The 25,584-nt window shown below is 41.6% G+C and overlaps 2 protein-coding genes across 12 annotated transcripts in view; both read left to right on the forward strand.

The window, feature by feature from the left end:
- Window positions 1–16,356, forward strand: part of myo3b (myosin IIIB) — a 95,760-nt gene extending 79,404 nt beyond the window's left edge. For 4 of the 11 annotated variants that reach the window (XM_061792212.1, XM_061792210.1, XM_061792207.1 and 1 more), the window contains 4 exons: window positions 773–873; window positions 1,255–1,301; window positions 1,664–1,803; window positions 14,838–16,355. In XM_061792212.1, the coding sequence (XP_061648196.1) occupies window positions 773–873; window positions 1,255–1,301; window positions 1,664–1,772 (257 nt within the window). In that variant the 3' untranslated portion in view covers window positions 1,773–1,803; window positions 14,838–16,355. Of the gene's footprint in view, window positions 1–772; window positions 874–1,254; window positions 1,302–1,663; window positions 1,804–7,425; window positions 7,456–14,317; window positions 14,471–14,837 lie in introns of all 11 variants that reach the window. The other 7 variants (XM_061792205.1, XM_061792208.1, XM_061792206.1 and 4 more) reach the window with 5 other exon arrangements.
- A 3,867-nt stretch (window positions 16,357–20,223) lies between these two features.
- Window positions 20,224–23,358, forward strand: sp5a (Sp5 transcription factor a). Its single transcript, XM_061793103.1, has 2 exons — window positions 20,224–21,123; window positions 21,977–23,358. Exons 1-2 carry the CDS (start codon window positions 21,073–21,075, stop codon window positions 22,994–22,996), a joined length of 1,071 nt encoding a protein of 356 aa, XP_061649087.1. The 5' UTR covers window positions 20,224–21,072; the 3' UTR covers window positions 22,997–23,358.
- Window positions 23,359–25,584: the final 2,226 nt, after the last annotated feature.

The raw sequence follows: 25,584 nt of genomic DNA on the forward strand, positions 1-25,584 counted from the left end.
TACATAATTAAACATCTGAATAATTATTCTTTAAATATTTAATTGTCATTACTGCATGTTTTTTATAAAGCACAATAGGGTGTCATTTTATTTAAAAAAACAATTTTTGTTTTTGATTTTTGAGTGAGATGGTGGAACAGATTAATGGCATTTCTGTTCATTTCAATGAGAAAAGATGATTCGAGTGTCTTGATTTACAAGCGTGGGCACAGCCCAAATTCAACTCAAATGAATCTTAACGTACATCTGCATTAGAAACACATCTCAGTATGTTGCAAAGCTGTTATGCGTATTATATTTGTAAAGGTAGAAGTTTATGTGGCTCTTTTTACTGGATATCTTTAGATTGTGGAGTTCTACCATATTATTCGATTTTTTTTTTTTTTTTTTTACTTTTGTCTCTTTCATCATTATAATTGTATTTTGTAATAACTGTCCTTTACTATCCTAATTGTCCTCCCTGTTCTTCATTGATCAATCATATGGTTCAATGCTAAAGTGTGCAAGCGAGGGTCCATTTAGAAGACCCACTTACATTACCAAATATGGTTCCCTACCCAATAAAGGGGCAATGCCTGTAATTGTCAGTGACACACAAATATATATGTACATACAGTATGTGCCATTTTCTGAAGTCATAATCAAAAGGCTATTGGTTTCCTGCTTCTGTAGTCATGCTCATGCTGATGCTGTCGTTTGTTTAGGTTGTTTTTTTTTTTTTTGTCACAGTAATGCTCAATTGGACCCCAGCCTCGCTCTTCCTCTGTTGCAGGTCCAGTGATGAAGCTCCAGCAGAGGACTCCTCGCCGGCGGGGCCAGCAGCCCAAGCTGCTTAACAGCCCCGAAGACAGCCTGTACTACAACCAGCTAAATGTGAGTTCAAAGTGGTCATAAAGGCCTTTGTCTGACTTTGGTTGCACATGATAATACAATTAAAGCTACCTGTGCCAAAGCCTGGAGCCCCACCCCCCAACATCTCTGTGCCTCTTGTCTTGAACATGTGCTTATGCTCTTTATCTGTTGCTTTCATGTCAGGATGTCTGCCTTCACGGTGAATAATTGATGCAGTTTATCAAAGCTGAGCAAGATGCATGCTTCATCAGACTCACTTGAGCCCTTTGATCAGGAAAAAAATTATGCTGTGACTTCTGATATTATCAGCATCTGCTCGCATTCAACACAAAATCACTTTGAATTAAAAATTAATGACTCTCGGCTCATCTTTTGACTGTGTGCTCTTGGCCCTTTCCTCAGAGAACTCTGGATTACCAGGGGAGCAAGAGGAAGCCCAGAAAACTTGGGTAAATAACTGCTTTCCTACGCACTCACAGCAGCTCTAAACAGAGGAGGCTCTTTGTGGAATTAAAGAATCCACAAATGGAGTTGTTGTCTTGTAATGTAAATGGAGCGACCAAAATAACAAGCTTCGTTTGAGCATCCACGCTACTCTGCGTCATTAGAGAGATACATCTTACGGCTTTGTCAGCATGCTAATTTTAATTGTTGAAGGTCTGACTTGAATTTGTTCTATAAATGACACAGCGGCTCACATCACAATGATTAAGAACTCGCCGGAATATTTTTGGTTGGTAATATTTTTTCCCCCTCCCACGTGATGACAGCTGATTTTAACGGGAATCCGCACTTGTCATCTTCCTTCCAGTCAAATCAAAGTGCTGGACAGAGAGGATGAGTACTACAAATTACTGTCAATGGAGGAGTCGATCCCCGAAGAAGAGTACGAGAGCCCTGCCCCCGCCCGCCTGTTCTAGCCAGAGATGAGCCTTAACATCATGTCAGCCGGTAAGACAGACACTCCAAAGAACATCCTCCTTGTTGGGTGTGCAGTACTATGTGGTGTCAGCGGTACAGAAGTGGCGCCTTTGGTTCTTAATCCTCTCTGATCGCAGAGACTCTACGGGGACGACTCACTTATAGATCCCACTTAGACTATGATGTCATTTTTCGGTGCAGTAAATCAACAGAGCTTCTTCACTGAGAGCAGACTTCATCAAAGCAATCAAATGTACTGCACGGTGTCTTCGGTTTATGTCATAATTACAGTAAATATTTGTATTTAAATACAAAACATCCAGCCAACCATTGTCCGTACTATAAGTGGCTCAGTGAAATGCTGTAATATTAGTCATTTTTTTGTAGAGGATAAAGAATGTATGCCAGTGAGTATTGTTATCTGTCTACATGTGTTGCTAAACCATTTGTGTTCAAACATCTGTAGCGCAACTATAGATTGTAACCGTTAGCATGTCAGTAAAGTTTTGCATTGTTTGTTTGCAATAACATTTTGTGCAGTGAGTTGAGTTCACTGCCACCATACAGGCTCGTATCTCAAGTTTGTGCTCGCAAGTCAAAGAAAAATATCGGTCGAATGACTACTTGTATCTTGAAAAACTTGTAGGTGTGGTCACTCATATCTCAAGGTACAAAAATGAGATGTTTTGTTTATTAAAAAAATTAATTAAAAAATGTTTCTTCATGAGGTACATGAGTGGGGCAAAATATTAACACCCCGAACACAAAACGGGATTACAGTGCTACCTTGACTTATGAGTGTAATTTCTTCCATGACTAACCTTGTAACTCAATTTACTCGTATATTGAAATACCATTAATCGTTCTTTTGTTACATTTTGAAAAAAGAATGTGGTGTAAAGAAGTATAAAAATAATTAAAACGGAATGTAAAGAAATAAACTGCTTTTATCAAGTGCAATTAACCCGAAAGACACACGCATACACTGTAGTATTCGAGTGTGTGCCTTTAAGAGGCATGGCCGAGTGTATGACGTCAGAAACTCTGACTCCAGCTCGGATTGGCAGTTCACCACGCAGTTCATTCAGTGTTAGTGTCTACAATTTTTTTTCTCCTCCTCCTCCTCGCCCCACAACATTGCGGCAGGCAACTGTGTGGCTGACGACCCTAACGCCGTTCCGCCGTACCCCTGGCAGCTATTCTAACCACTGGCAACCTGGCAAGGATCCTGTCTGGTCCGCCGGTGCCTTGCAACGTAACGTCTGTGGGGCAATCGACAGAGAAAGTGTAGCCCTTCTTCTTCTTTTCCTTTCGGCTTGTCCCTTTAGGGGTCGCCACAGCGTGTCATCCTTTCCCATGTAAGCCTACCTCCTGCATCCTCCTCTCGAACACCAACTGCCCTCATGTCTTCCCTCAAGACATCCATCAACCTTCTCTTTGGTCTTCCTCTAGCTCTCTTGCCTGGCAGCTCCATCCTCATCATCCTTCTACCAATATACTCACTATTTCTCCTCTGGATGTGTCCCAACCATCAAAGTCTGCTCTCTCCAGCTTTGTCTCCAAAACATCGAACCTTGGCTGTCCCTCCGATGAGCTCATTTCTAATTTTATCCAACCTGGTCACTCCAAGAGCGAACCTCAACATCTTCATTTCCACCACCTCCAGCTCTGCTTCCTGTTGTCTCTTCAGTGCCACTGCCTCTAATCCGTACATCATGGCTGGCCTCACCACTGTTTTATAAACTTTGCCCTTCATCCGAGATGTGACTCTTCTGTCACATAACACACCTGACACCTTCCTCCACCCGTTCCAACCTGCTTGGACCCGTTTCTTCACTTCCTGACCACACTCACCATTGCTCTGGACGGTTGACCCCAAGTATTTAAAGTCCTCCACCCTTGCTATCTCTTCTCCCTGTAGCCTCACTCTTCTCCCACCACCCCTCTCATTCATGCACATAAATTGTCTTACATTCAGCTAATCTTCATTCCTCTGCTTTCCAGTGCATGCCTCAATCTTTCTAACTGTTCCTCCACCTGCTCCCTGCTTTCACTGCAGATCACAATGTCATCTGCAAACATTATGTTCCATGGGGATTCCAGTCTAACTTCATCTGTCAGCCTATCCATCACCACTGCAAACAGGAAGGGGCTCAGGGCGGATCCCTGATGCAGTCCCACCTCCACCTTAAATTCGTCTGTCACACCTACAGTACACCTCACCACTGTTCTGCTGCCCTCATACATGTCCTGTATTATTCTAACATACTTCTCTGCCACTCCAAATGTCCGCATGCAGTACCACATTTCCTCTCTGGGTACTCTGTCATAGGCTTTCTCTAGATCTACAAAGACACAATGTAGCTCCTTCTGACCTTCTCTGTACTTTTCCATCAACATCCTCAAGGCAAATAATGCATCTTTCTAGGCATGAAACCATACTGTTGCTTGCAAATACTCACTTCTGTCCTGAGTCTAGCCTCCACTACTCTTTCCCATAACTTCATTGTGTGGCTCATCAACTTTATTCCTCTATAGTTCCCACAGCTCTGCACATCACCCTTGTTCTTAAAAATGGGCATCATCACACTTTTCCTCCATTCCTCAGGCATCTTCTCACACGCTAGAATTCTATTGAACAAGTTGGTCAAAAACTCCACAGCCACCTCTCCTAGATGCTTCCCTACCTCCACAGGAATGTCATCAGGTCCAACTGCCTTTCCATTTTCCATCCGCTTTATGCCTTTCTAACGTCCTCCTTACTAATCATTGCCACTTCCTGGTCCACCACACTTGGCTCTTCTACTCTCCCTTCTCTCTCATTTTCCTTATTCATCAACTCCTCGAAGTATTCTTTCCATCTATCTAGCACACTACTGGCACCAGTCAACATATTTCCATCTCTATCCTTAACGCTCATATTTGTTTGGAAAAGTTCTAAGCCGGATGCCCTTCCTGACGCAACCCTCTGTATTTATGCGGGCTTGGGACCGGCCTACAGTTTGCACTGGCTTGTGCCCCCCATAGGGCTGCATTGACAGAGAAACTGTAGCCCAAATAACACAAAACATCACACTTCAGGGAAGATGTATTTTGTTTTAGTTGTGGGCATAGTTTGATGGCCAAATGCACAATTTTTTAATAGTACTGGGCCAAGTTATTATGAATAAGGTAGTGGCAATTCTGCTGAATGGCCAGTGCATGGAATAAGTGCGCTTCATGTTTATATAGTGGGGGAGGAACTCGTGCCAGAAAGTATAAGCCCCAGCCTGCTTTCATCACGGGGCTAGTTTTTAGCCAGATCCCAATAATCCGGCCAGTTGAGAAGATGAAAAAGAGTTTTAAAGATATATAATTCAGTACTAAATTGTTCTCAGTCTCTGCACATTTTCAGCACTTATCTTCAAACATATTTGATGTATTCAGATACAAAACATGACAATGACTTTGGGGGGACTTTAAAATGATTATTTTCAAAGTGCCTCAATAATCTGCAGCTGTGGTCAGTAGTGGACGTAAAATTGAACACACCCCTTGCTCCTCTTCAGTGCCACAGTTTATTATTCTAAGTACTGACATGATTTAATCAAACAAAACAAGTTCAATCCATTCTGAGTGAAAAGTTATATTAATTTTTTTCGGAGGATGTTTCAACACGAGACCTCCACCTCAGTGGTGTTAAAAGCATTACAATCTGCTGTCTTAACACAGATCCAAAGACAAATCCTTTTGAAGTCCACAACTTTCAGCCCGTGTTCTTCTCACTGAAATCTTTCAGTAGTCAAGAGATGCTTTCGCCCCATCAGCAGTGGAATCACCACACGGGCAGAACCTAACCTCTCTGTGATTTCCTCCCTAAATACTGAAATTTGTGTGTCGGAAATTTTGGTCTGGCGAGTTGATTTGTGGAGTTGTTTTTTTTTTTTTTCCTCTTTCAATTTGCATATCATTTACTGTATCTCTCTTTGTTGACACCGGAGGGCCTGAGAGGAGATTTTGATCTTAATAGGAATAGTAGGGTGGTATGACTGAGGATCTGATCTTGCTTATACTCAGAGGGGAAAACATTGGAGCACTGCCTAGATAGCGAGGCCGTCTTCACTTAACTTGGATTTAAAGTGGCCTGAGGTAATCACCCAACACCACTTTTTAGTAATGTGGAGGTCAAACACAGACTCATTGACTTTGCAACAGTCTGCTTTTCCACCTTTGGACAGCAGTACTGACATATAAAAGCGTTTAAACAAGAAAGAGAGAAAGAGAAATTGAGCCTGCAACATCATTTGTCCATTGCTGGCCATGATTGGAGAAATATCCAGTGGTATGTTGATTTATGAGTGCCCCAACTTATGAGGTTTTTTTTTCAAGTTCCTTGGACAATTTTTGACTTTGTGTTGCGAGCCAAAATTTGAGCGAGAAAGAAAGCAGACCTTGTTCCTTTCTCTCATATTGTGTGATCACTTTGCTGCGAGACAAAGCAAGATTTGTCTTTTGGGGGGGCGTCAGTTGCATGAGGCAGATGATAACTACTTGTTCATGCTGGAACGGATTAATGGGATTTCAATTCATTTGAATGGGGAATATTGATTTGAAATACAAGTAAATTGAGTAAATTATTTTTATTCTTGGAGTTCCAATCTTGAGAAAGGGCAACTGCATGAATAATAGCGCATGGGTTTTCTTTGATTCATGGTCATATTTAAAGAAGTCAAAAGAATCAAAGCGTAGTAGTCCAGACCACTGGCAGTATTATAATGTGGTGTCATAGTTAGTTCAGAAGCGTTTCACCTCCGGTCGTAGTCACAGAGGCTGCAATAATTACTCCCTTGCTGGGATAGTTGGTTCCTCTGAAGAGCAGCCTGAAATAGGTCACCCCAGCACCCTGTAGTGCATCTTAAAAGTACACTGAATCAATTAAGTGTGATCATGCTCCCCTGATTAATTTTGGCCCTGTTCTACCACCCAGAGAATTTCAAATATATGCTCACTGGTTCTGAATAACAAGGTTGGACCGTGGTGACAAACAGCGCCAGTGTGGGAGTTTCTTTGCTGCCAAATTAACACCCTGGCTGATTGCCTGTGTTAGCATATGAGAGGAGATGAGCGGAGGCGTCATAGTTCAGTGCGTGACGCAAAAGGAAAACTATTATCAAATACTGTACAGCCGTCGCTTGTCTGCAAGATTCTGGAAAACTGGCAGAGGTGGCAAACGCACTCGTACTCTGTCCTTAAGTAGAAGTACAGATAATGTGAAACCTCAGTTTTCCTGATTAATCCATTCTAAAACATCTCACTAAAACTGAATCATATGTAAACCAAAGCACAATAGGAAAGACAACCAAAAATAGCAACAAAAAATACATTTTATAGAAAATAACTGAAGTTTAAGATACAGCAGACAGTGTGAAATAAATATAAATGACTAATGAAATGGATTAACATTAAACGTCACTTTTACATTTATTCAAGACTGTCGATGGCATTTAAACGACTGCGAAGAAGGGGAGAGGGAGGAGAAGGTTTCTGAAAGGCAATCTGCCATTTTCCTACTTTGCTACAAGTTCTTTCTTGAATTCTAGGGTGTTTCTTGTATTCCTTGTATTTCTTCCCACCACTGCGAGCTGAAGCATGTAACTTTGCACCTTTTGGCAGGTAAATATCAGAAGCAAGTCAGCATTCAAGGTTAGACACCTGTTTTATTTATTTATTTATTTATTTTTACACGGTGTCATAAAATCTTGTTCCCCCTCTTGTTTTTATTCATTAAATGTGCCAACATCTGGCACGTGAGCGAGCGTTACTTTAATGTGGCTAACGTTACTGCCGGCGCTATTCCATGGCATTTTTGCTCTTTGCTCTACCGGTGTTTTTCAGGAAAACTTGCATGCAACACAGCCCTGATTCGTTCAAGTTTCACCCAAAGTTTTCAACAACCTTCACGGAAATCGCTGGAGCTGCAGCCCTAACAAATAATGAAACACTTTTATTTAGTTTTGAGGCGTACTTACCTTCTCACCTAATAGTGATGTCTCACTTCAAAGCGAGGACACGATTAGGCCCACATTGTCCCGTCTCTTTATATCCTCTCAGTTCAAAGGCAGAGTTTGAATACCGCTGTTTCATGTGAAGCCTTTTCAAACACTGTTTTAATGCAGTTTACCTGCTTTTGATATCCAGATGAGCCCGATTTTCATCACACTGGGTTGTGTGACACGTCATTGTTATTGCAAAGCCCAGTGAAGAACGAACCTTTCCGAATCCTCGTGAGAATGTACACGGGATGAGACGGTAACTTGTCAAACTCAGCATTGGATCCATTTACATGAACAGTTGGAAGTATTCACTTCATTACAAACAACAATTTGTGCCGGTTGACTTTTGCTTTCTTTAGATAGTGCGTTAAATTTCTCTTTAGTAGAGAAAAAAAATGTTCCAGAGGATGGACTTCTTTTCACCGAATAGGTGCCATTTGATTGTCGAACGCTCTCAAAATAAACTTCTGTCTTTTTCAAAAATAAATAACATTAAAATAAATAATTTAGGTACCAGGGTTGAGTTTAGATTTTTAAGCCACAATTTGTTGTTGAAATATCATCCAATATACAGAAAAATAAATGAGTAAACTTCCTTTTGGCCTTCCCATGGCCTGCGGAGGAGCTGAAGGATGCAAATTCTTCTGAGCGGGTATTGTGTTAGGGTAACAAGACTGAGCGAAAACTCAGGGAAACCACTAAATTGTGAAATTAAACGAAATTATTTTTCCTAAAAGGAAACTAAACCCCCAATTTTATTAATTTTTTTGCAAGAATACATTGTATGTGCCACCACCAGTCAAAACATGGTGTTTTGATTAATTTAGCATTTGTGGAATAAGAATTAAACAAAATAATTCATCAATTTTCATCGATCTCAAGGGGCCGCCATATTGGGCCATATCACCCTCTGCTGTCGAACGAAATTAACGTCACAACTACACTCTCAAGTGTTGGGTCCGCTGTATTAGGAATTCCACCTGTGTTCTGGGCAGGACACGCCCCACTGCGACATGATTAGCTCCTATGTCGCAGCAAGGGCTGGCGACACAGATGTAACGAGATCACCATTCGAAATATGTTACATTTGTACAAAATAAAAACAGTCAAGTTTGTTATGGTTAGGTTTAAGGTTAGGGTGTCTTTTAGAGTTAGTGGGATTCATATCAACGGCGCCACGCTGCAGTCACTTCTTTTCCCTTTTGGAAGCAGAAGGGTGTGTGAGCCTATCATATTGCAGCAGCGCATGTCCTGCAACCAATCATACCGGAGCGGCATGTCCTGCCTAGAACATGAGTGGGATTCCTAATGCGGCACATCACTTGATAGAACCTGGAAAACCGGTTAGCAGACTCCCTCTGTATGCTGCAATAACAAGCATAACTACGGGTTGATGACATGATGGTTTGAACAACATTTTAGCAAGTTCGGATTCAAGTGACAAATGACCTCCACCAGTCACACAAACAAAATACATGCACTCAAGCAACTGCCATGGTACTGTTGTAAAACCCTGAGTAAAACTATCTCAATTTAGTCTTATTCCTTCCTTAATCAGGTTAATATCAGTTTACTGCTACCCATGTAAACCGCAGACATTGCGATAGTCTTTGCTGCTTCGTCGTTGCAAGTGAATAAATGGACAAACATGAGCGTCAGCCGGATGCCAGATGTGCGTCGAGGGCTCTGAGCAAAAGAACATTGCCTGCAGACAGTACTAATGAAGAAAATGTTGGAGCGAGGCGGAGAGAGGGAGCGTAAAGAGGCGTCGAGGAACAAGGAGATAAAAGAAGCTGTTGAGTGCATCAAAGGTCTGCTAATGACAAAAGATGCCATTAGGGTTGCGCAGGCTTTTGTTTCAAGCTTCCTCACACCTGCAGTCAGTCGAGGGGCTTCTGAGCACCGTTTTGTTGTTAACATTAGCACGGATATAAAAAAGCACGCAGGGGGTGAGGAGAGTTTGCTCCCTGCTAATCTTAGCGGTGACCAAATGTTTCACCCCGAATTACAGCTCTTCTTTCATTTGTAAACGAGGCCGCCATTCATTGTGAAAAGAGGGAAAACTCGAGAACAGTGGTTCTCAAAATTTTTACACCAAGTACCAACTCAAAAAATACTAAGCTCTCTAAGTATAATGACCAACATTAAAATACAGTAATGTAGGCAAAGTGTTCCTCAAAAAACTATTTTTCTTCCTTTAAGTTCAGTGCTTCCTTTGATACAAGTTTAATTCATTACATCACCACGTTTGTAACTCAAAATACTATTTTACCCATTGAAATGAATGCCATTAACCTGTACCAGCCCACCTCCCCCCCCAAAAAATGTTTTGTTTTTAAAATCATATTTTACTATATAAAAAGCATACAGTAGTAACATAAATAGAATTTAAAGCATTACCAATCATGATTAATTCACTGCAGGTCCTACTGGTGTGTGCAACTTGGCCACCGGGGGCAGTGTAATACAGTCATTTAGACAAACAAAAGAGTTAAGCTGCAGTAATATCAGTCGGGGGGTTTTCAGAGATGATAAAGAATATATGCCTGTGAGTATTGTTATATTGTTCGTGTTCAAATATTCATTGTGCAACACATATGCTTATTTGTTTGTCCGTCTATGACGTTTTGCATTGTTAGAATTAACCTAAGTGGACTTTCCTAGGGTAAAGCAATGTGGTTGTTTTAAATACACAACGTGTAATTGTCTTTGTTTTATGTTGAGACAGTGCACTTCCACTGGAAGTGGCATTTAACAGCTTGAAGCGTCTTTTTTGAAGACTGGTTCACTATCACCAAACTGCTACTTGTTGTGAAAAGAGTTGAGTTGAGTTCACTGTCACGCGACAAACTTTTTTACACCATCTCAAATGGCCGGATCTTTAGGGCGGGGCTAAATAAAATGGCCGTGGCAAAAGCGGGCTGGGGCGTATACTTTCTGCCGTGAGGCCCTCCCCCACTATATAAGCGCCGTCAGTGGCTACTGGCTATTCGCTGCAATTGTGAGTTACGGAGTAATAATAGCTTGGCCCATTGTGCAGTTAGCCACGAAGCTATGCCTGCAACCCGAAAAATGCGTCTTCCCTGAAGTGCTTTGTGTTATCTGGGCTGGTGTTTCTGTGTCAGTGACCCGTGCCGAGTTGGACAGCTCCACTGCGTACTGGCCTGTAACTAGCGGCTAGGCTAGTACTTATTAGCCACTAGTGGGCTCGTGGACCAGCGGCGGACCGGCATTACTCCACCGCCTCGCTCCATGCGCTGCACATAGACAACAGAGACGCTGAAGGGGAAATTAATTAATTATTACGTTCGCTAGCTAAGGAACTCAAATGTAAAAATAATAAATGTGCTGTACTGTATTTTTAAAACCAAGCTAGATTATCTTAATGTTTGATTGTGGTTTATGTTTTAAATATAAAATGTATTTTCTATTTAATTGAGTGATTATTTCGCAAACAAATAGAGGGAGCCCGCATACCACTAGTGGTACTCGTACCACATTTTGAGAACGCTGTTCTAGAACAATAGAGGCAGTATGTAAAGGCTGTTATCCTGTCCGCCATGAAATTCACTGACTTGAAAGTTTGCTCACTGCCTCCGGCGCTAGAATGGGACTTGACAAATCAGAGCGTGAAAATTGTGATTAGCCTCTCTCAGTTTGTAGAGCGCGGAGGGCACGAGCAGACTTGGCATGGCCAAAGGTGGAACCTGTTTTGTTTTTGCCCCGCCGCTGCGTTCCCAGATGGAGCGAGCAGCTGCCACTGAATAAACACTGGACGGGTAACAGTGTGAGAACCACCGCGGACTTGTTTCGTCCGAGATGCATCACGGAAAACTTGTCATAGCCAAAGGGGGTAGAGTAACATTTGGATTGGAGTCAAGATAAAATAGTGTAGGGCAAGACTGTAGAACTCATGTAAATGTGCATGCAGGCTCCACTTTAATATGGTACGCTATTTCATATCACGTGTCCTGTTTCTTCCTATGTTACCATATTCAGCTTCATGCCAGAATATACATTTTAGAGATACCTGTAGTTCTCAGTATGAGGTTATCCACCACTGTAAATTAAAACCACAACATCTGTCTGACAATGTCCATCAAAATTGAGCATAATTACTTTTGCAAAGGCATATTTTTTGATACTGCTCTTGTATTGGATCTCATTAGATTGTGCCACGTAACTAATGTTGTGACAGATCTTATTATGACAAGTGTAATTTCACAATTTTGTACTGTACAAAAAGATTTGACTTAAGCAAACAAGAGGAACAAGGCTCATGTATGAATCATTTAAAAGGCCTAAATTCTGACAACGCAAATTCTCGATGTTAATGCAACAAATAAAAAAAGTTTGACTCTTGGTTAAACTAATTTGTTATACAGGGAGGTCATCACATACCCACTTAACTGCAACAGAATGATTTAAGTTGAATTTTTGTCATCAGACAAGGCATCCGCTAAACAAAAGGGGGGAAAAACCGATAGAACAACCCAACTTGGAACTTTTTCAAACAATAAGAAATTTGAAGTTAAATTGATTGTGTTGGGGGGGTGGGGGGGGGGGGGCATAGTGGAACCTCTGAAGTTGAACACCCCTAAATGTGAAATGTTGAATTTGACCAAAATTTTGCAGAAACATATGCAGCTAAAGTTGTTGTGGTGCATCAACACATGTAGACAGACAAAATAGCAATACTTAGGCATATATTCTTTATCCTCTGTTACAAAAAAAAAAAAAAAAACGACTAATATTCTTGCAGCTTGCTGAGTCACTAACAGTAGTTGTGAAACTCTTCTTCCTTAATGTCTGCATGACTCTGTTATACCACCTCCTAGTGGTCGAGTTTTATTTTCCTTCTTAAAAAAAACCCATTACAAACAGTTTAGTTTGGGAAGGATCGAACACATAAAAGGCATTTCCAATGATTTTCATAGGGAAAGATAAAAGAGTGTTTTGCGTTGCGAGCGTGGTCACGGAACAGATTAAACTCCTATCTCAAAGCCCCACTTTATTGGCAAGAAGGCCTGATAAAAAAAACATTACCTCATCTTTCTACTGTCTTTTGGTTCGGCTCCACTGCGAACTGTAACTCATGGTGCAGCAGGAGAATGCCCCTCTTTGGTGTCAGATTATCACATCCAGGGTGGGCTGCTCCAAGTTACAATGACCTGTCCCGCCTTACATGACCCCCGGACCAAGCCGCACATTGCCGGGGCTTTTGCTCTTTGCTCGTGAATATGCACACATCTCCCACTTCATAGGCTCACAAGAGGGCTAGGAGGGCGAAGTGGGGGTGGACTTGTATCGTGTTGCAGGGCAAATTAGGGAGACCAAAGTTGGAGTTTCTGTGTGTCGGGGGCTTCGAACAATGGCAGCTTTCTGTCAGACTGCGACTTCAAAGGTCCGCTGAGTGACTGCTCCGAGTTCCACTTTGTTGTCGATCACTGAGGAAATTCACAGATGTTTTCTCGTACGAGACACCATTATAGCGGTTCAAGTACCCCGTAGCCTCCAGCGTCTCTCCCGCCCTCCGTTTCACTCCATCGCTCTCCTCTCTCGCCAACATTCCCTTCTCTCACACTGGATATGAGCCACCCACCCTCTAACCCATGTTCTCACCCCTAAACTCCCATATCGCTTGTCGAAGAAGAAAAAGTTCCACATCTCATCAGATAATACAGAATGTATGCAAAACTGCCGCAGCTCCTCAAAAGCACATTTTCATGTTCACGTGTAACGTAGTAATACGGTGCAACCTCCAAGGACTAACACCGATGAGACACTGGCGTCGAAACAGGAGTTCAGAACATTCTGAGAAAGATTTTCACATCCTACTTGAATGACTGCTTAATTGTGCAGAGTAGATCTAGTCAATCGAGACAAAATACCCATCCCTACCAGTTTTAAGTCATACTACTGTCATAAACTTGAACCTGAGCTTTGACAGTTTTGTGGCTCTTTTACATACAAGGGTGCCTTCATCTTGAGATATGAGTGATCCAACTTCCGAGTTTTTCGCGATACGAGCCGTCTGATTTTTTTTTTTGCTTTGACTTGTGAGATATGAACGCCAGATGGCGGCAGCAAACTTAACTCACTTCACAACAAGCAGCAGTTTGGCAGATAGTGAACGATTCTTAAAAAAACAAAAAGTCTTCAAGCTGTTTTATGCAACTCCCAACTGAAGTCTACTGTCAAACTAAGAGACTTACATGTTTTGTATTTAAAAGAACCACATAGCTTTGCTTTAAATGAGTCAGTTTAGCTTAATGCTAACAAAGAATACAAAACATCATGGAAAGGCTAATCAATTAGCATCTTTGTGGCGGTGTTAATCCTTTACGCAATGGATAGTTGAACACAAACATGGCAGCAACGCATGTAGAGGGACAATAAAACCACACTAACAGGCATATATTCTTTATCCTCCGCGAAAAATGACTGCTATTACTGCAGCCTACTGAGTCACTTACGGTAGTTGTGAAACTCTTCTTCCTTTGTGTCTGCAGGAATGTATCATACTTCTCCCGATGGTCAAGTTACACACACCAGAAGGAGCTACAATTAATTAATAATGCATTAACGCATGTGGGCAAGGAGAGCCGCAGATGCCACTGCACTTTCAGCCATTTATTGAGGACAAACACTTGCAAGAAGCTACTGTAGGCCACAACTCACGTTCAGACGCTCACACGCACGCAGACTAACGCAACGCGAGCCCCTGAGGTTACTCACTAGGTCACGGCCCTTAAAGGCTTACATACAACAGTAAATTAAGTTACAAGCTTGGTTGTGGAACATAATAAACTTCAAAGTCAAAGTACCACTATAAGATTAAAAGTATTTTTTTCTACGTTTTTCATTTATTATTACTTTTTCCCCCAAATTGGATACAAGTTCAAAAATATAATAGTACAGAAACTCAGACTAAATATCACATTTAGCAGATTCTGATGGTGAAAACCTATGCCAGTGTTTTTGGGGTAATAATACTTTAATTTTCTTTCTTTTTCTGTCTCTCCTCTACAGATTGCCTTCTTCACCAGCAAAGTCGACCAGAAACCAAAAAGCGTCAACACACTACATCGATTGCACATTTGTATTTATTTATGTCGAATTGATGTTTTATATGGCACACATAAATCAGGTTCTATTGAGATTTGGTTGTCAATGTGCGTGTTTTTCTCCAATTTTGAAAGTTGCCACCTGCTGTTTCTTAGATGAGGTTTGTGTTTTATTGCTTGCTTCAACTGCCACAGTCAAAACTGAACAATTAATCTATATAAGTGCAAGCCATTTACCATTTCAGGGCAACACACAGTTTTGCCATCATTTCTGCCTTTTATATCAAAGAGTGGTGGCAAAGAGAGAGTGCCTGTTGAATAGTATGGGAAAAAAATGATTTGCTAGTTTCACTCAATTAGTCGCCGGGCCAAGCGACAAATAAATTGGAATATATCTGGACGCTCTACCTGCAGCTTCACCCCTCCTCTTAAATTGACTCCCTGTTTTGCTTTTTAGTATGCAGAAGGAAAACTTTGACTCAAGTGAACAACTACTGATATGACCCTGTCAAAGTTGAAGCGTGGCCATAAGACGGTCAAGGTTTTCTCCAAGTCGATTAGCTCAGGGACCGGACATTGTGTTGAGCACACTTGGGGAAATTCTCCCAAGCTATTTCAAAGCGCTGCCCAGCCAAATCCATCCCTCAGCTGAAGTCCGATTGAAATCCATGAAAATGTAAGAAGTTGAATTTTAGTGCTGAACCGGGCAGCTCAAAGGATGATATCAATTATTTGGTAACGCTGCTGGTCTGCAGAGTCAATGCACTTAACATACAGTATATGACCTAAATGCAGCTTTCGTAGCAGTGAGACCCACATATAGAGCACGTTATACGGAAATCTCAGTCCCGAATCTATTCAAGATCGTCTGAAAACATGACACTTTGTGGCTGATTTTCTAAGATCCCAAATAGGAGGCGCTAAATCACTCACTCCAACAGATTCTCTGCACTGCTGGCAACAGGTGTAAAAGTGGTGTAGACTACCATCTTTAAAAGAGGGTTTTGCGCTTGAGGTCGCTGTGATAGTTTTCAACACAAAACATACTGAGAGATGACTGAAAGCGCAAAATGACATTTGAAGTGATGGACTTGGAAGTATTATGGAAGAGAAAAACAAACATATGACTGAGTTACAGAAAAAAATATTATTGCTCTGATAATTTTGGGGAATCCGGCAACCTCGTCCTGAGTGCATGGAAATTGTATGTACTGTATGTGCCCATCATGTAGGAGATTGCATTTAAAACATTGGACAGCATACCCCAAAATCTACTCTTGGATCAGATGACCCAGACACAATGAAATGCAAAGTTGAAAGGAGTTTTCTCATATGGCATGACTCCTTCTTGTGACTTGCTCCAAGTCAGCCCTTAAATTATTCAAAACCTCCAAAATTGCATCACTGTATAGGCAATATGTCGTGATAATTTTTTGTTTCTGGCATTTCAAAAATGTTTACGACCAGTAAAGTTCTACCTGCCACCTCTCATTTTTCTTGCGCAACATTGGCACCGCTGTACGTTCCATTTTACATTTTCCTTTCAGATGCCCCATTTCAAAAGGTAAAATCACCCACTGTAATCCATCTCAGGTTTGAGCAATCATATTGCATGTGCTACATTTATCTTTGTGCATACACTCGTCCCAGAACACACAAAATGAACTGCATGGCAATTTTGCACATTTGCTGGACACAATCCTGGGTGCGTCCGGTTAGTAGATCAGCTTCCCCATTATTTTGCATGAGCAATCAAGTCTGCACTTATTTTTGCACGTGCAAACTTTTAGTAAATCGGACCCATAGGGTGATCAATTCCCCACTGTCTGATCAGACATCAATCAACAGATTTCAGTATTTAAAATTTCACATACTTACATATGAATACAAATTAATACAAACATTAACTGTCCTCTCCTAAGACTTAAGGCTTGCACAAAAGTCATCCACGGGTATTGAATAAAATAAATACCTTTTTGATAGACACCAGTGAACCAGTATTAGCAACTTCACATCATCCACTGCGCCCCCACATGCCCTTTTCCCAAGGTGTCCCCCAAGGTTCGGATCTAGGTCCTCTTCCTTTCATGTATATTTTTTCCGATGGTCAAATAATCTGCGATCATAGACTTTAGCATTGCTGCTATGCTGATGACAATCATACACACTACCATTACAAACAGTATTGGTGAAAGAAAATCTTCTTAAGCTGAACTTCAACAAAGTGATCGTCATTGGATCCAGATTTCACTCAGAACTTGTTTCTCCTAGGGTACAACTTCCTTTCAGGTGTGCAACCTCAGTGTCATCTTCGACCAGACCCTCTCATTCGACCAACAAATCACCAAAAAACGAATTTTTTTCCCCCCCCTAAAAATAATTTCCTTCCAGTCCTTTTCAGCTGCTGAAATTATCCTTGCATTCACCACTACTAGACTCAACTACTCCAATTGAGTCTGCTATGGCTTTTCATCCAAATCTTGGGGGAATGAACTACAATATATCCAGAACTCTGCCGCTCGCCTTCCCCACCCATACATGTACCCGTCAACCACATCACTCCTGTTCTTCAAAAACTGAATTGACTCCCGCTACCCTGGTGAAATTTCTCACGCTCACCTGCAAATCCCTCTACAACCTAGCTCCCTCTCCCAGCTGTTTGAAGTCCTCAACTGGCAAATTCCCCCCTCGCAGACTATTCTATATCATCACTCCCAAATGTTGATAGTTGTGGATTTTACATGGTTCTTGGGTATGTGCCCTCGGAGGTTGTTTCACTTGTAACTTCTCACATGCAGTGTAAATTCAGTCTCTTACTGTCCTCAATCATAATTAGGGATGCACAGTGTTGGAAAATGTCCCGTAAAGTTAAGAGGGGGAATTTGGGAAATATTCCACATTGGAAACTTTCCATGGGAATTGTGGGAATTAATGAGAATGTCTGAATTGAGGGTAATTCAATGGCACAAAGCATAAATATAAACTTTTTTTGTCATATGCAGACATCCATGAAAACTAGATAGCTCTCCTTTCCCACATGCAAGGATTACATTACAAACATTACGATACTATTTTTCAGTTGTGGTGATGTATTCAAAGCTTACTCGTAACTCAAGTTGCAGTACACAACAAAAATTGACCAGGAAAAAAAAAAGCTCAATTTTGGGCAGTGGTAAATCAAGGGACCACTGTGCACATGCATGAAATCTTTAGTCGGGATTATGCTAAAATTAGATTATATTAATTTATTTGTCAAATTTAGAAGACATTTTTCACTTTCTAGAGACTTTGATTACAAAGCACTGGGATTCTATCATCAACAGTTGATTGAAAAATGACCAGTCAGTCCCATTCTCAATGTATATCAAATAGAGTCATGTCACTTTGCCTTTACTTCATGTAAACACGCTTAATCTCCACTAGTTTTCACATCACTCGGCCATATGCAACAACTACGTGTTTTTTGTAGTTGTAGCTTACATGGCTCCAGCCCAGCAGGAACACCCCCCACCCCCCATGACTGTGTGTGGAAAGCCGTGGGAGAGGACTAAGAACATTAATCCCATCAAAGGAACACATCTAATTCAAAAATCTGCCTCTCCAAACTAGTTGAGAGTACAGTGATTGTTTCGGCTGGGGGAAGGCTGATAACGATCGCAGAGCTGATATTGAGAACTACACAAGTTTTATTGCCTGGTGCAGAAAAAGTACTTTTGACTTCATAAAAATATCAAAACAATATTTAAAAAAAAGAATATGCTTTTAGATAAAGACAGCTCAAGTTGTCACATTGTTGGCTCGTCTCTCACATAAATTGTCTGTGTAAAACATTTTTATGTATTTACATATACATAAATAGGTTCATTTGGAGCCATGGAGTGCTATATGAAGGCGTCAGTAATCTAAAGGAGAGCTCTCCCTCGTGTCTTGTCCGGGACTTTTTTGTAGCCTGTGACTTCAAATTTGCTGTAAAGTAACTTCACAAGAAAAAAAAACCACATGATTGAAATGAGTGATGAAGTGTAAAACAACAAATTAGAACAGAGATGGTGATGCGATGCTTGAAGAGATGAGAAACTTGTCAAGTCATTTGGGCTGTGTTCAGAATCACACCCTGTTCACTTTATAGTGAGTTCGCCATTTTGAAATATTGTTCGAATGTTTAGTGAAAATAGGTTATCCCCTACATAGTGCCCTCAATGTATCCCACGATGCATTTTGAAATGCCTCCATTTCTTAATGGTGAGAGAGACAACGGGTACTAAGGAATACTTAAAAATATCTTTTTTAATAGGTTTAAATGTTTAAAGTCTATGGGAGCGGTAAAACTATATAAAAATGTATACGTATATTTTTTCATATGGTCTCTATACTGCAGATTTTTACGTATCTGAATAGGTACGGAACGTCACCCCCACATTAAATGGGATTCACTGTAAAGTGTGTCCACGCTATTCACAGAGGTCAGAGGCCGAGCCCTGATACCAATGGGAAAAATCTGAGTAATTGACACCCCCCTAAAAAGCTATGTAACTGCCTAGAGATGGCACAATAAGGTGGCAAAGCACTACTTTTATCTAAATGAAGCTCCTCAATTCATTTTAATATAGCTTCAAGATGTTACGAGATGAAGGAAAAGCACTACTTTTGTCTAAATGAAGCTCCTCCACTCACTTCAACATAGGTCCTTGGCAACATGATGCCACAAGAGGGCAGCAAAGCACTGCTATGGTCTAAATGAAACGCCAACTCATTCCAGCATAGTTCAGTTCCAACAACATGCCACAAGATGACGGAAAAGTACTATTGTCTAAATGAAGCTCCTCAACCCAATTCAATGTAGTTCCTTGGCACCAAGATGCCACAAGATTGGGCCTGCTTAATACTTTTATTGCTTTCTCCCGAGCACAAAAATAGCGAATAACTGAGGATAGGTTCCAAACAAAAACATTTAAATATGTGAATTTGCAAATACCGAACCACGAATATGTGAGGAGGCACTGCATAATAATTACGGTTAGAGTTTCCCAACCTTTATCGAGCCAAGGCACATATTTTACATGAGAAAAATCTCACGGCAGACCAACAAACAAACATGTCACCAAAAGTATATAATGTATACTGAAATAAAACAAATTATAATCTAGTCTCAATTTACTCACAAATTTACTTGCTGTGGGATCTGGGCCTGTATAGTTGAGCACTATACTGTGAACCTGTTGTATGAATGGCAACCAGAGGTTAATTGTACCTTCTGCCATCTAGTGGAAGAGTGTTTAATTGTTCTGCCAATCACTGTATGTCGCTGCCATAGATAGACATTATTTGTAATAAATAATTCTTTTTGGACCAATGATGTGAAATTGGCTGATATCCAGCGGTAGAATGTTTGGGAATTACTGGATTCAGGAGTTGGGAATGCGTGAATAATTTCAAACACAGACTAAACTTAAAAGTGATTAAAAACACATGATTGAAATGAATGAAGTGCAAAACAGCCAACTTGAACAGAGATGAGAAACCGGCGTCGAGTCTCTTGATGTATCCTCCATCGAGTTCTCCGAGATTTCCGGAGATAACAATGTCACATTGTGGCTCGGAGATCTACTACAAATCCTTAATTACAAAAAAAGCGGATCAGATGACTGGGACAGCCAATGGTGGGCTCTCCGGGCAGCATGTGGGGGGGCTTTGATCGGGGAAAATCCAATTATTTGTCTATATACATTTCCCACATAGTGATTACTTCATTAATTGTCCCGCCTTTATCTCCTCCCTCCCCCGCCTCCCCTTCCTAATAATCAGCTCCTTTATCCCACAGCACAAACACGCCATAGAAGCTTTGTGGATTCAAAGGATTTGCTTGCGTCTCTCAAAGAGCCGCCATTCTTTGATGATTGGACAGCGGCAAACTTCAAAGTCTGCCATCTTGTTTGTGAGTGGCTGGCGGCCCACCAAAGTGCTTATCACATCCTCTCAAGTGATCCGCTGCCGCCGCCGCGTCAGATAGTGCGAGGAGATCCGCGAGAGAGGAAGGCGTCGCGTCAGAGGCTCGCTCCCAGCCGACTTTTTTTTTTTTTTTTTTTTTTTTTTTGCGCCTCTTTCACCACCGATGCGAACACTTTTTTGAATTACAAGCCACTTTTTTTGGGCGCGCGCGCGGCTGTATTGCGCGTTTGTTGTCCAGGCGGAGGAGGACCATGGCAGCTGTGGCTGTACTGCGGAACGAGACACTTCAAGCTTTTCTGCAGGTTCGTTTGGACCAACTTTGTGCTCACTTTTGCGCCAGCAAATAATGAATTAGTTTTTAAAATACATATATATATATATTAATGGCTGCAACTATTGTGACAGACTTCAGAGTAAGTCAAAATTCAAGTCAAAAGTTTTATTAGGACGAAAAAAAAGTTTGAGGTACACCTCCAATCTAAACGAGCTGTTAAAATTAGGCATCGTTCTAAGTGGCTTAGATTTGTCAATATGTTTATTATTTTTAGTTTGCAGTGGTGTGAAATCAAACGTAAAATCTGCCTTAGTTGCAAGAGGCTTTAACTGTTATTTGTTGTTGTTTGCGGTGGTATAGAACTACACTGCATCAAGGAGTTGTTTGTAAGACTTTCTTTTATAAAGTAATATCCTGCGATATAGTTGTAAGAGGCTTTGATTAACAGCGGTGTAGAACTGCACTTCATCTCAAAGGGAAAAGGGTGGTTTCTAATACTCAAATGACCTCATTCAGCTAAGCAGACCGATAAACATAATTAATATAACTTCGGTTTGATCGTTTTTAGAGGCTTTGATTTAACAATTTGCTTGATTGTGGGTGGTGTAGAACTACACTACATCTTCGAGAGAGTAGTTTCTAATACTTTGGTTATTTGAGATTCAAACTAATAGAATGTTGTGCATCGAGGCTTTGATTTAACAATAAGCATATGTTTAGTGATGTAGAAGTAATACTCGGATGAGCTCATTGAGCTCCTGAAGTCGCCAAAGTCCTCTTTGGAGTTAGCCCGAGCGTCATATAAGATAGCGCTGGTGTACCTAATAAAGTGGCCGCGTGAAGTTTTCCTCCGCTGAAAAAAAGTCTGTCGCGTGTTCCAGGACCGCACTCCCAACTCTTCCCCGGAGAACTGCAAGCACTCCCCGCTGGCTCTCCTGGCCGCCACCTGTAACCGCATCGGGCACCACCACCACCATCACCACCACCACCACCACCCGTCCGACTTGTTCCAGGTCCCTTACGACCCCGCCACGCTGGGCTCCCCGTCGCGCTTGTTCCACCCGTGGACTAACGAGGCCTGCAGCCCTCCGAGCAACTCCACTTTCGGATTAGCCTCCAAGCCCCCGCAGCAGCCGCTCGGCTCGTTCGGCCCCCCGCACGAGCTGCCCCTCACCCCGCCCGCGGACCCCGGCTACCCGTATGACTTCTCCCCGGTGAAGATGCTGCCGTGCTCCATGCAGTCCGCCTGCCCGCCCACCTACGTGCCGGCCGTCAGCTACGCGGCGCCCGCCCCCATGCCCACCTTCGTCACGGGCCACGCGGCCCAGAGACAGCTGACGCCCCCCAACCCGGCCGAGGACGTCCCGTGGTGGAGCCTGCAGCAGGGCAACCGCTTCCAGCTGCAGCGGGGTCTGGTGCTTCACGGCCCCGCGGCGGACTTCGCCCAGTACCAGACGCAAATCGCGGCCCTTTTGCACACCAAGTCGCCCCTGAGCACCGCGCGCCGCTGCCGGAGGTGCCGCTGCCCCAACTGCCAGTCGGCGTCCACCTCCGGGGGCGCAGACGAGCCGGGCAAGAAGAAGCAGCACGTCTGCCACATCCCGGGCTGCGGCAAAGTCTACGGCAAGACGTCGCACCTGAAGGCGCACCTGCGGTGGCACTCGGGCGAGAGGCCCTTCGTGTGCAACTGGCTCTTCTGCGGCAAGAGCTTCACGCGCTCCGACGAGCTGCAGAGGCACTTGAGGACTCACACCGGCGAGAAGCGCTTCGTGTGCCCGGACTGCTGCAAGCGCTTCATGCGCAGCGACCACTTGGCCAAGCACGTCAAGACGCACCAGAACAAGAGGAGCAAGTGCGCGCCGGACGTCAAGAGGGAGGACTCGAGGAATCATTTTCTGTGACGAGGCCTCATGTTCAAAACACCACAAAGAAAAGTCTTTCGTGCAATAGCACTTTTGGGGGGGGGGGGGGGGGGTGTTGGGTGAGCTCTTTTTCTCCTTTAGTGCAACATTTCTGGCTGTGTTGTGTGTTTATAACCGTGCACATGGGACCGCAGAAAGCTTGGAAATCACTGAGACTTGTGCTGATCTTCGCTGGGAAGCTTTGGATTCGATTGTAAATACTATTTAATAGCTTTGGTTGAATGAAAGTGTAAAGTTTTTTGTTTTTGTTTTTGCATCATAGGGAGGTGTTTTTGAGCATGCTCTTGAGAACATTTGCTATTGTTATGACCTTAATGTGAGAATAAAGAATATAACTTCTTTTTTCTTTTTCTTTTTTCCATTTCAGTGCAATTCATTTACCTCACCGCCAGTTAAATGTTAAATGGGACTTATTATACGTGCAAGTAAACCGCGTCAAACTTAGTTTCCACTTTTCCGACTCTTGTTTGGACTGCTTAATATTGTCGCCCGCTGATAACATGCAATATCACAACTGATGAAGTTTGCATCTGCACTGACCAGCCGCAGCTTTATGACCACCTGCACAATATAATCTTATTAAAATACAAACTATCAGATGTACTTTCTTGATAAAGAGCATCATGATTCCAATTATTAATTACATATGTTATGATGGAACATGTTTCTAATATTTTGGCTATTGGACGCAACATAATGCAACCCTTTGACAGTGTCACTCAAGGTGACTGTTAACTATAAGGCACATTGTTTGATAAAGCACTTGTAATGGATATCATGTTGTACATGTTGGAGAAGCTATAACGGAAAGTAGCTCAAAGATGTAGAATCCACTTTTAATTCTGCCTTTTCTCAAAAAATGATGGGAAAAGTTCCCATACATTGATTTGTTTGGGTTGTGTTTGAATTCAAAATACGCATGCGCTTTCTCTTAAATATTGGAAAATGGGAGTACAGACAATTGGCAACGGCGTGGGAAGTAATATACATACTGGCCATAACTTTGGGTACACCTGCACAATTTAATAAAGTCCAAAACAAGCTGTATCAAACAGCTTGTCATTACAAAGATAAACCCTCATTTTTAATTTTGCATCTTGTGTTTGAACTGCACTGCATAATTGAGGTTGAACAAGTAAACACATTCGATTGTACAAGGGTACCTTATAAAACACAAGTGCTTTAATAGTGCAAAGAAATGATGCATAATTCACTGAAAACTGCATTCTAAACAAGTCTTGTCGACTAACCTGCTCTTTTTTTGTGAAAAACTTTTTTAATTTACCAAAGATGTTGGGAGAATACTCCACATGTACAGGGATGTTTTTAGAGGTAGCTGAAAGAATGATGTAGTTGTTAAAGACTACTTCAAATGTATGCACCCTTGGCCGACATGTTAGCCCCATACATGTATGAAGTCTTTTTAAACATAATGTAAAAGTCATTGTGGCCCATTGGATGTTCAAAATCAGGTCAACTCCCGAACATTGGAATCGCCATTGAACTAGTGTAATGTCACCCTTCTTCGCTGCATGCTTGGATTCTTCTCTCTTGTTTCCTTTCTTGTGTCAGATCACAGAAAAGTCAGCTTGAAGAAAAACTCGTACAAAGTGTCGGAATGTAATCTCTTCCTTGCCTCAGCAGCGCCTCTCTCTGCAAGTGGTCACAATGGTTCAACAGCAGATGAAATTTGGTAAAACATTTTTTTGCCCTTACTTTCTTAGCCGGTGATTCCCAAAGTGAAAGAGTGTTAACGCGAAAAAAATGACTGCCTCAGTACAGTTCAGTTGTATATAACTTTTAAGTACAATTCATTTGCATTTAATATTTAAGAAAAGTTGTTTTTTAACATTTAGGAACAAATTTGATTTGACTTGTATCTGCAATAAATTTTAATTGAATCAGATTTCCAATATTCTTTTTATTTTTCTATATTTTAGTGCACTGTTAATGTTCAAACTGCATAATGTTATAGTGGCTTACTATAATATACATTTTAGGAATAAATCTCTCTTTATGAACACTGCTGTATTTTCATGTTGGTCATGATGGTAGTACCTGGAGAGTATATTTATGTATTAAGTATATTTTATTTAGGTGGCACTTGATGGAAAAAGTTCAACAACCACTGTTTGAAATATTCTTTAAAGTAGGCAAAACAATGTACAGTGAAAAATAAGGTGAGAGGAGAGGGAAAAAATGTTTTAGGGGTAGAACGGATTAATTGCATTTTCATTCATTTTCATGGGAAACATTACCTCAGTTTGTGGATGTTTTGGTTTGCAAAAAGGGTCACAGAACAAATTCAATTCACAAACCGAGGTAATCATATGTTATTTTACGACAAGTTTCATTGCTACATGTAACCCGAATTTCTAAGTCAGATCCTACACTAATGCAGTAGTAAAGTCATAGTTATAGTAAATAGCTGTATGAAAAACATTTCTAGGTCATAAATACAGAACAATCATGAAAAACACTGAGTACGGCAGTAAGTAGTTCAATGCGTGCTGTTCATAAGCTCAAAATGACCAACTTAGGACAATTTGAGTGTTAAGTTCGGCTCC

Source organism: Phyllopteryx taeniolatus, chromosome 12, assembly GCF_024500385.1.
Source record: "Phyllopteryx taeniolatus isolate TA_2022b chromosome 12, UOR_Ptae_1.2, whole genome shotgun sequence".
In the NCBI taxonomy this organism is placed as follows: Eukaryota; Metazoa; Chordata; class Actinopteri; order Syngnathiformes; family Syngnathidae; genus Phyllopteryx; species Phyllopteryx taeniolatus.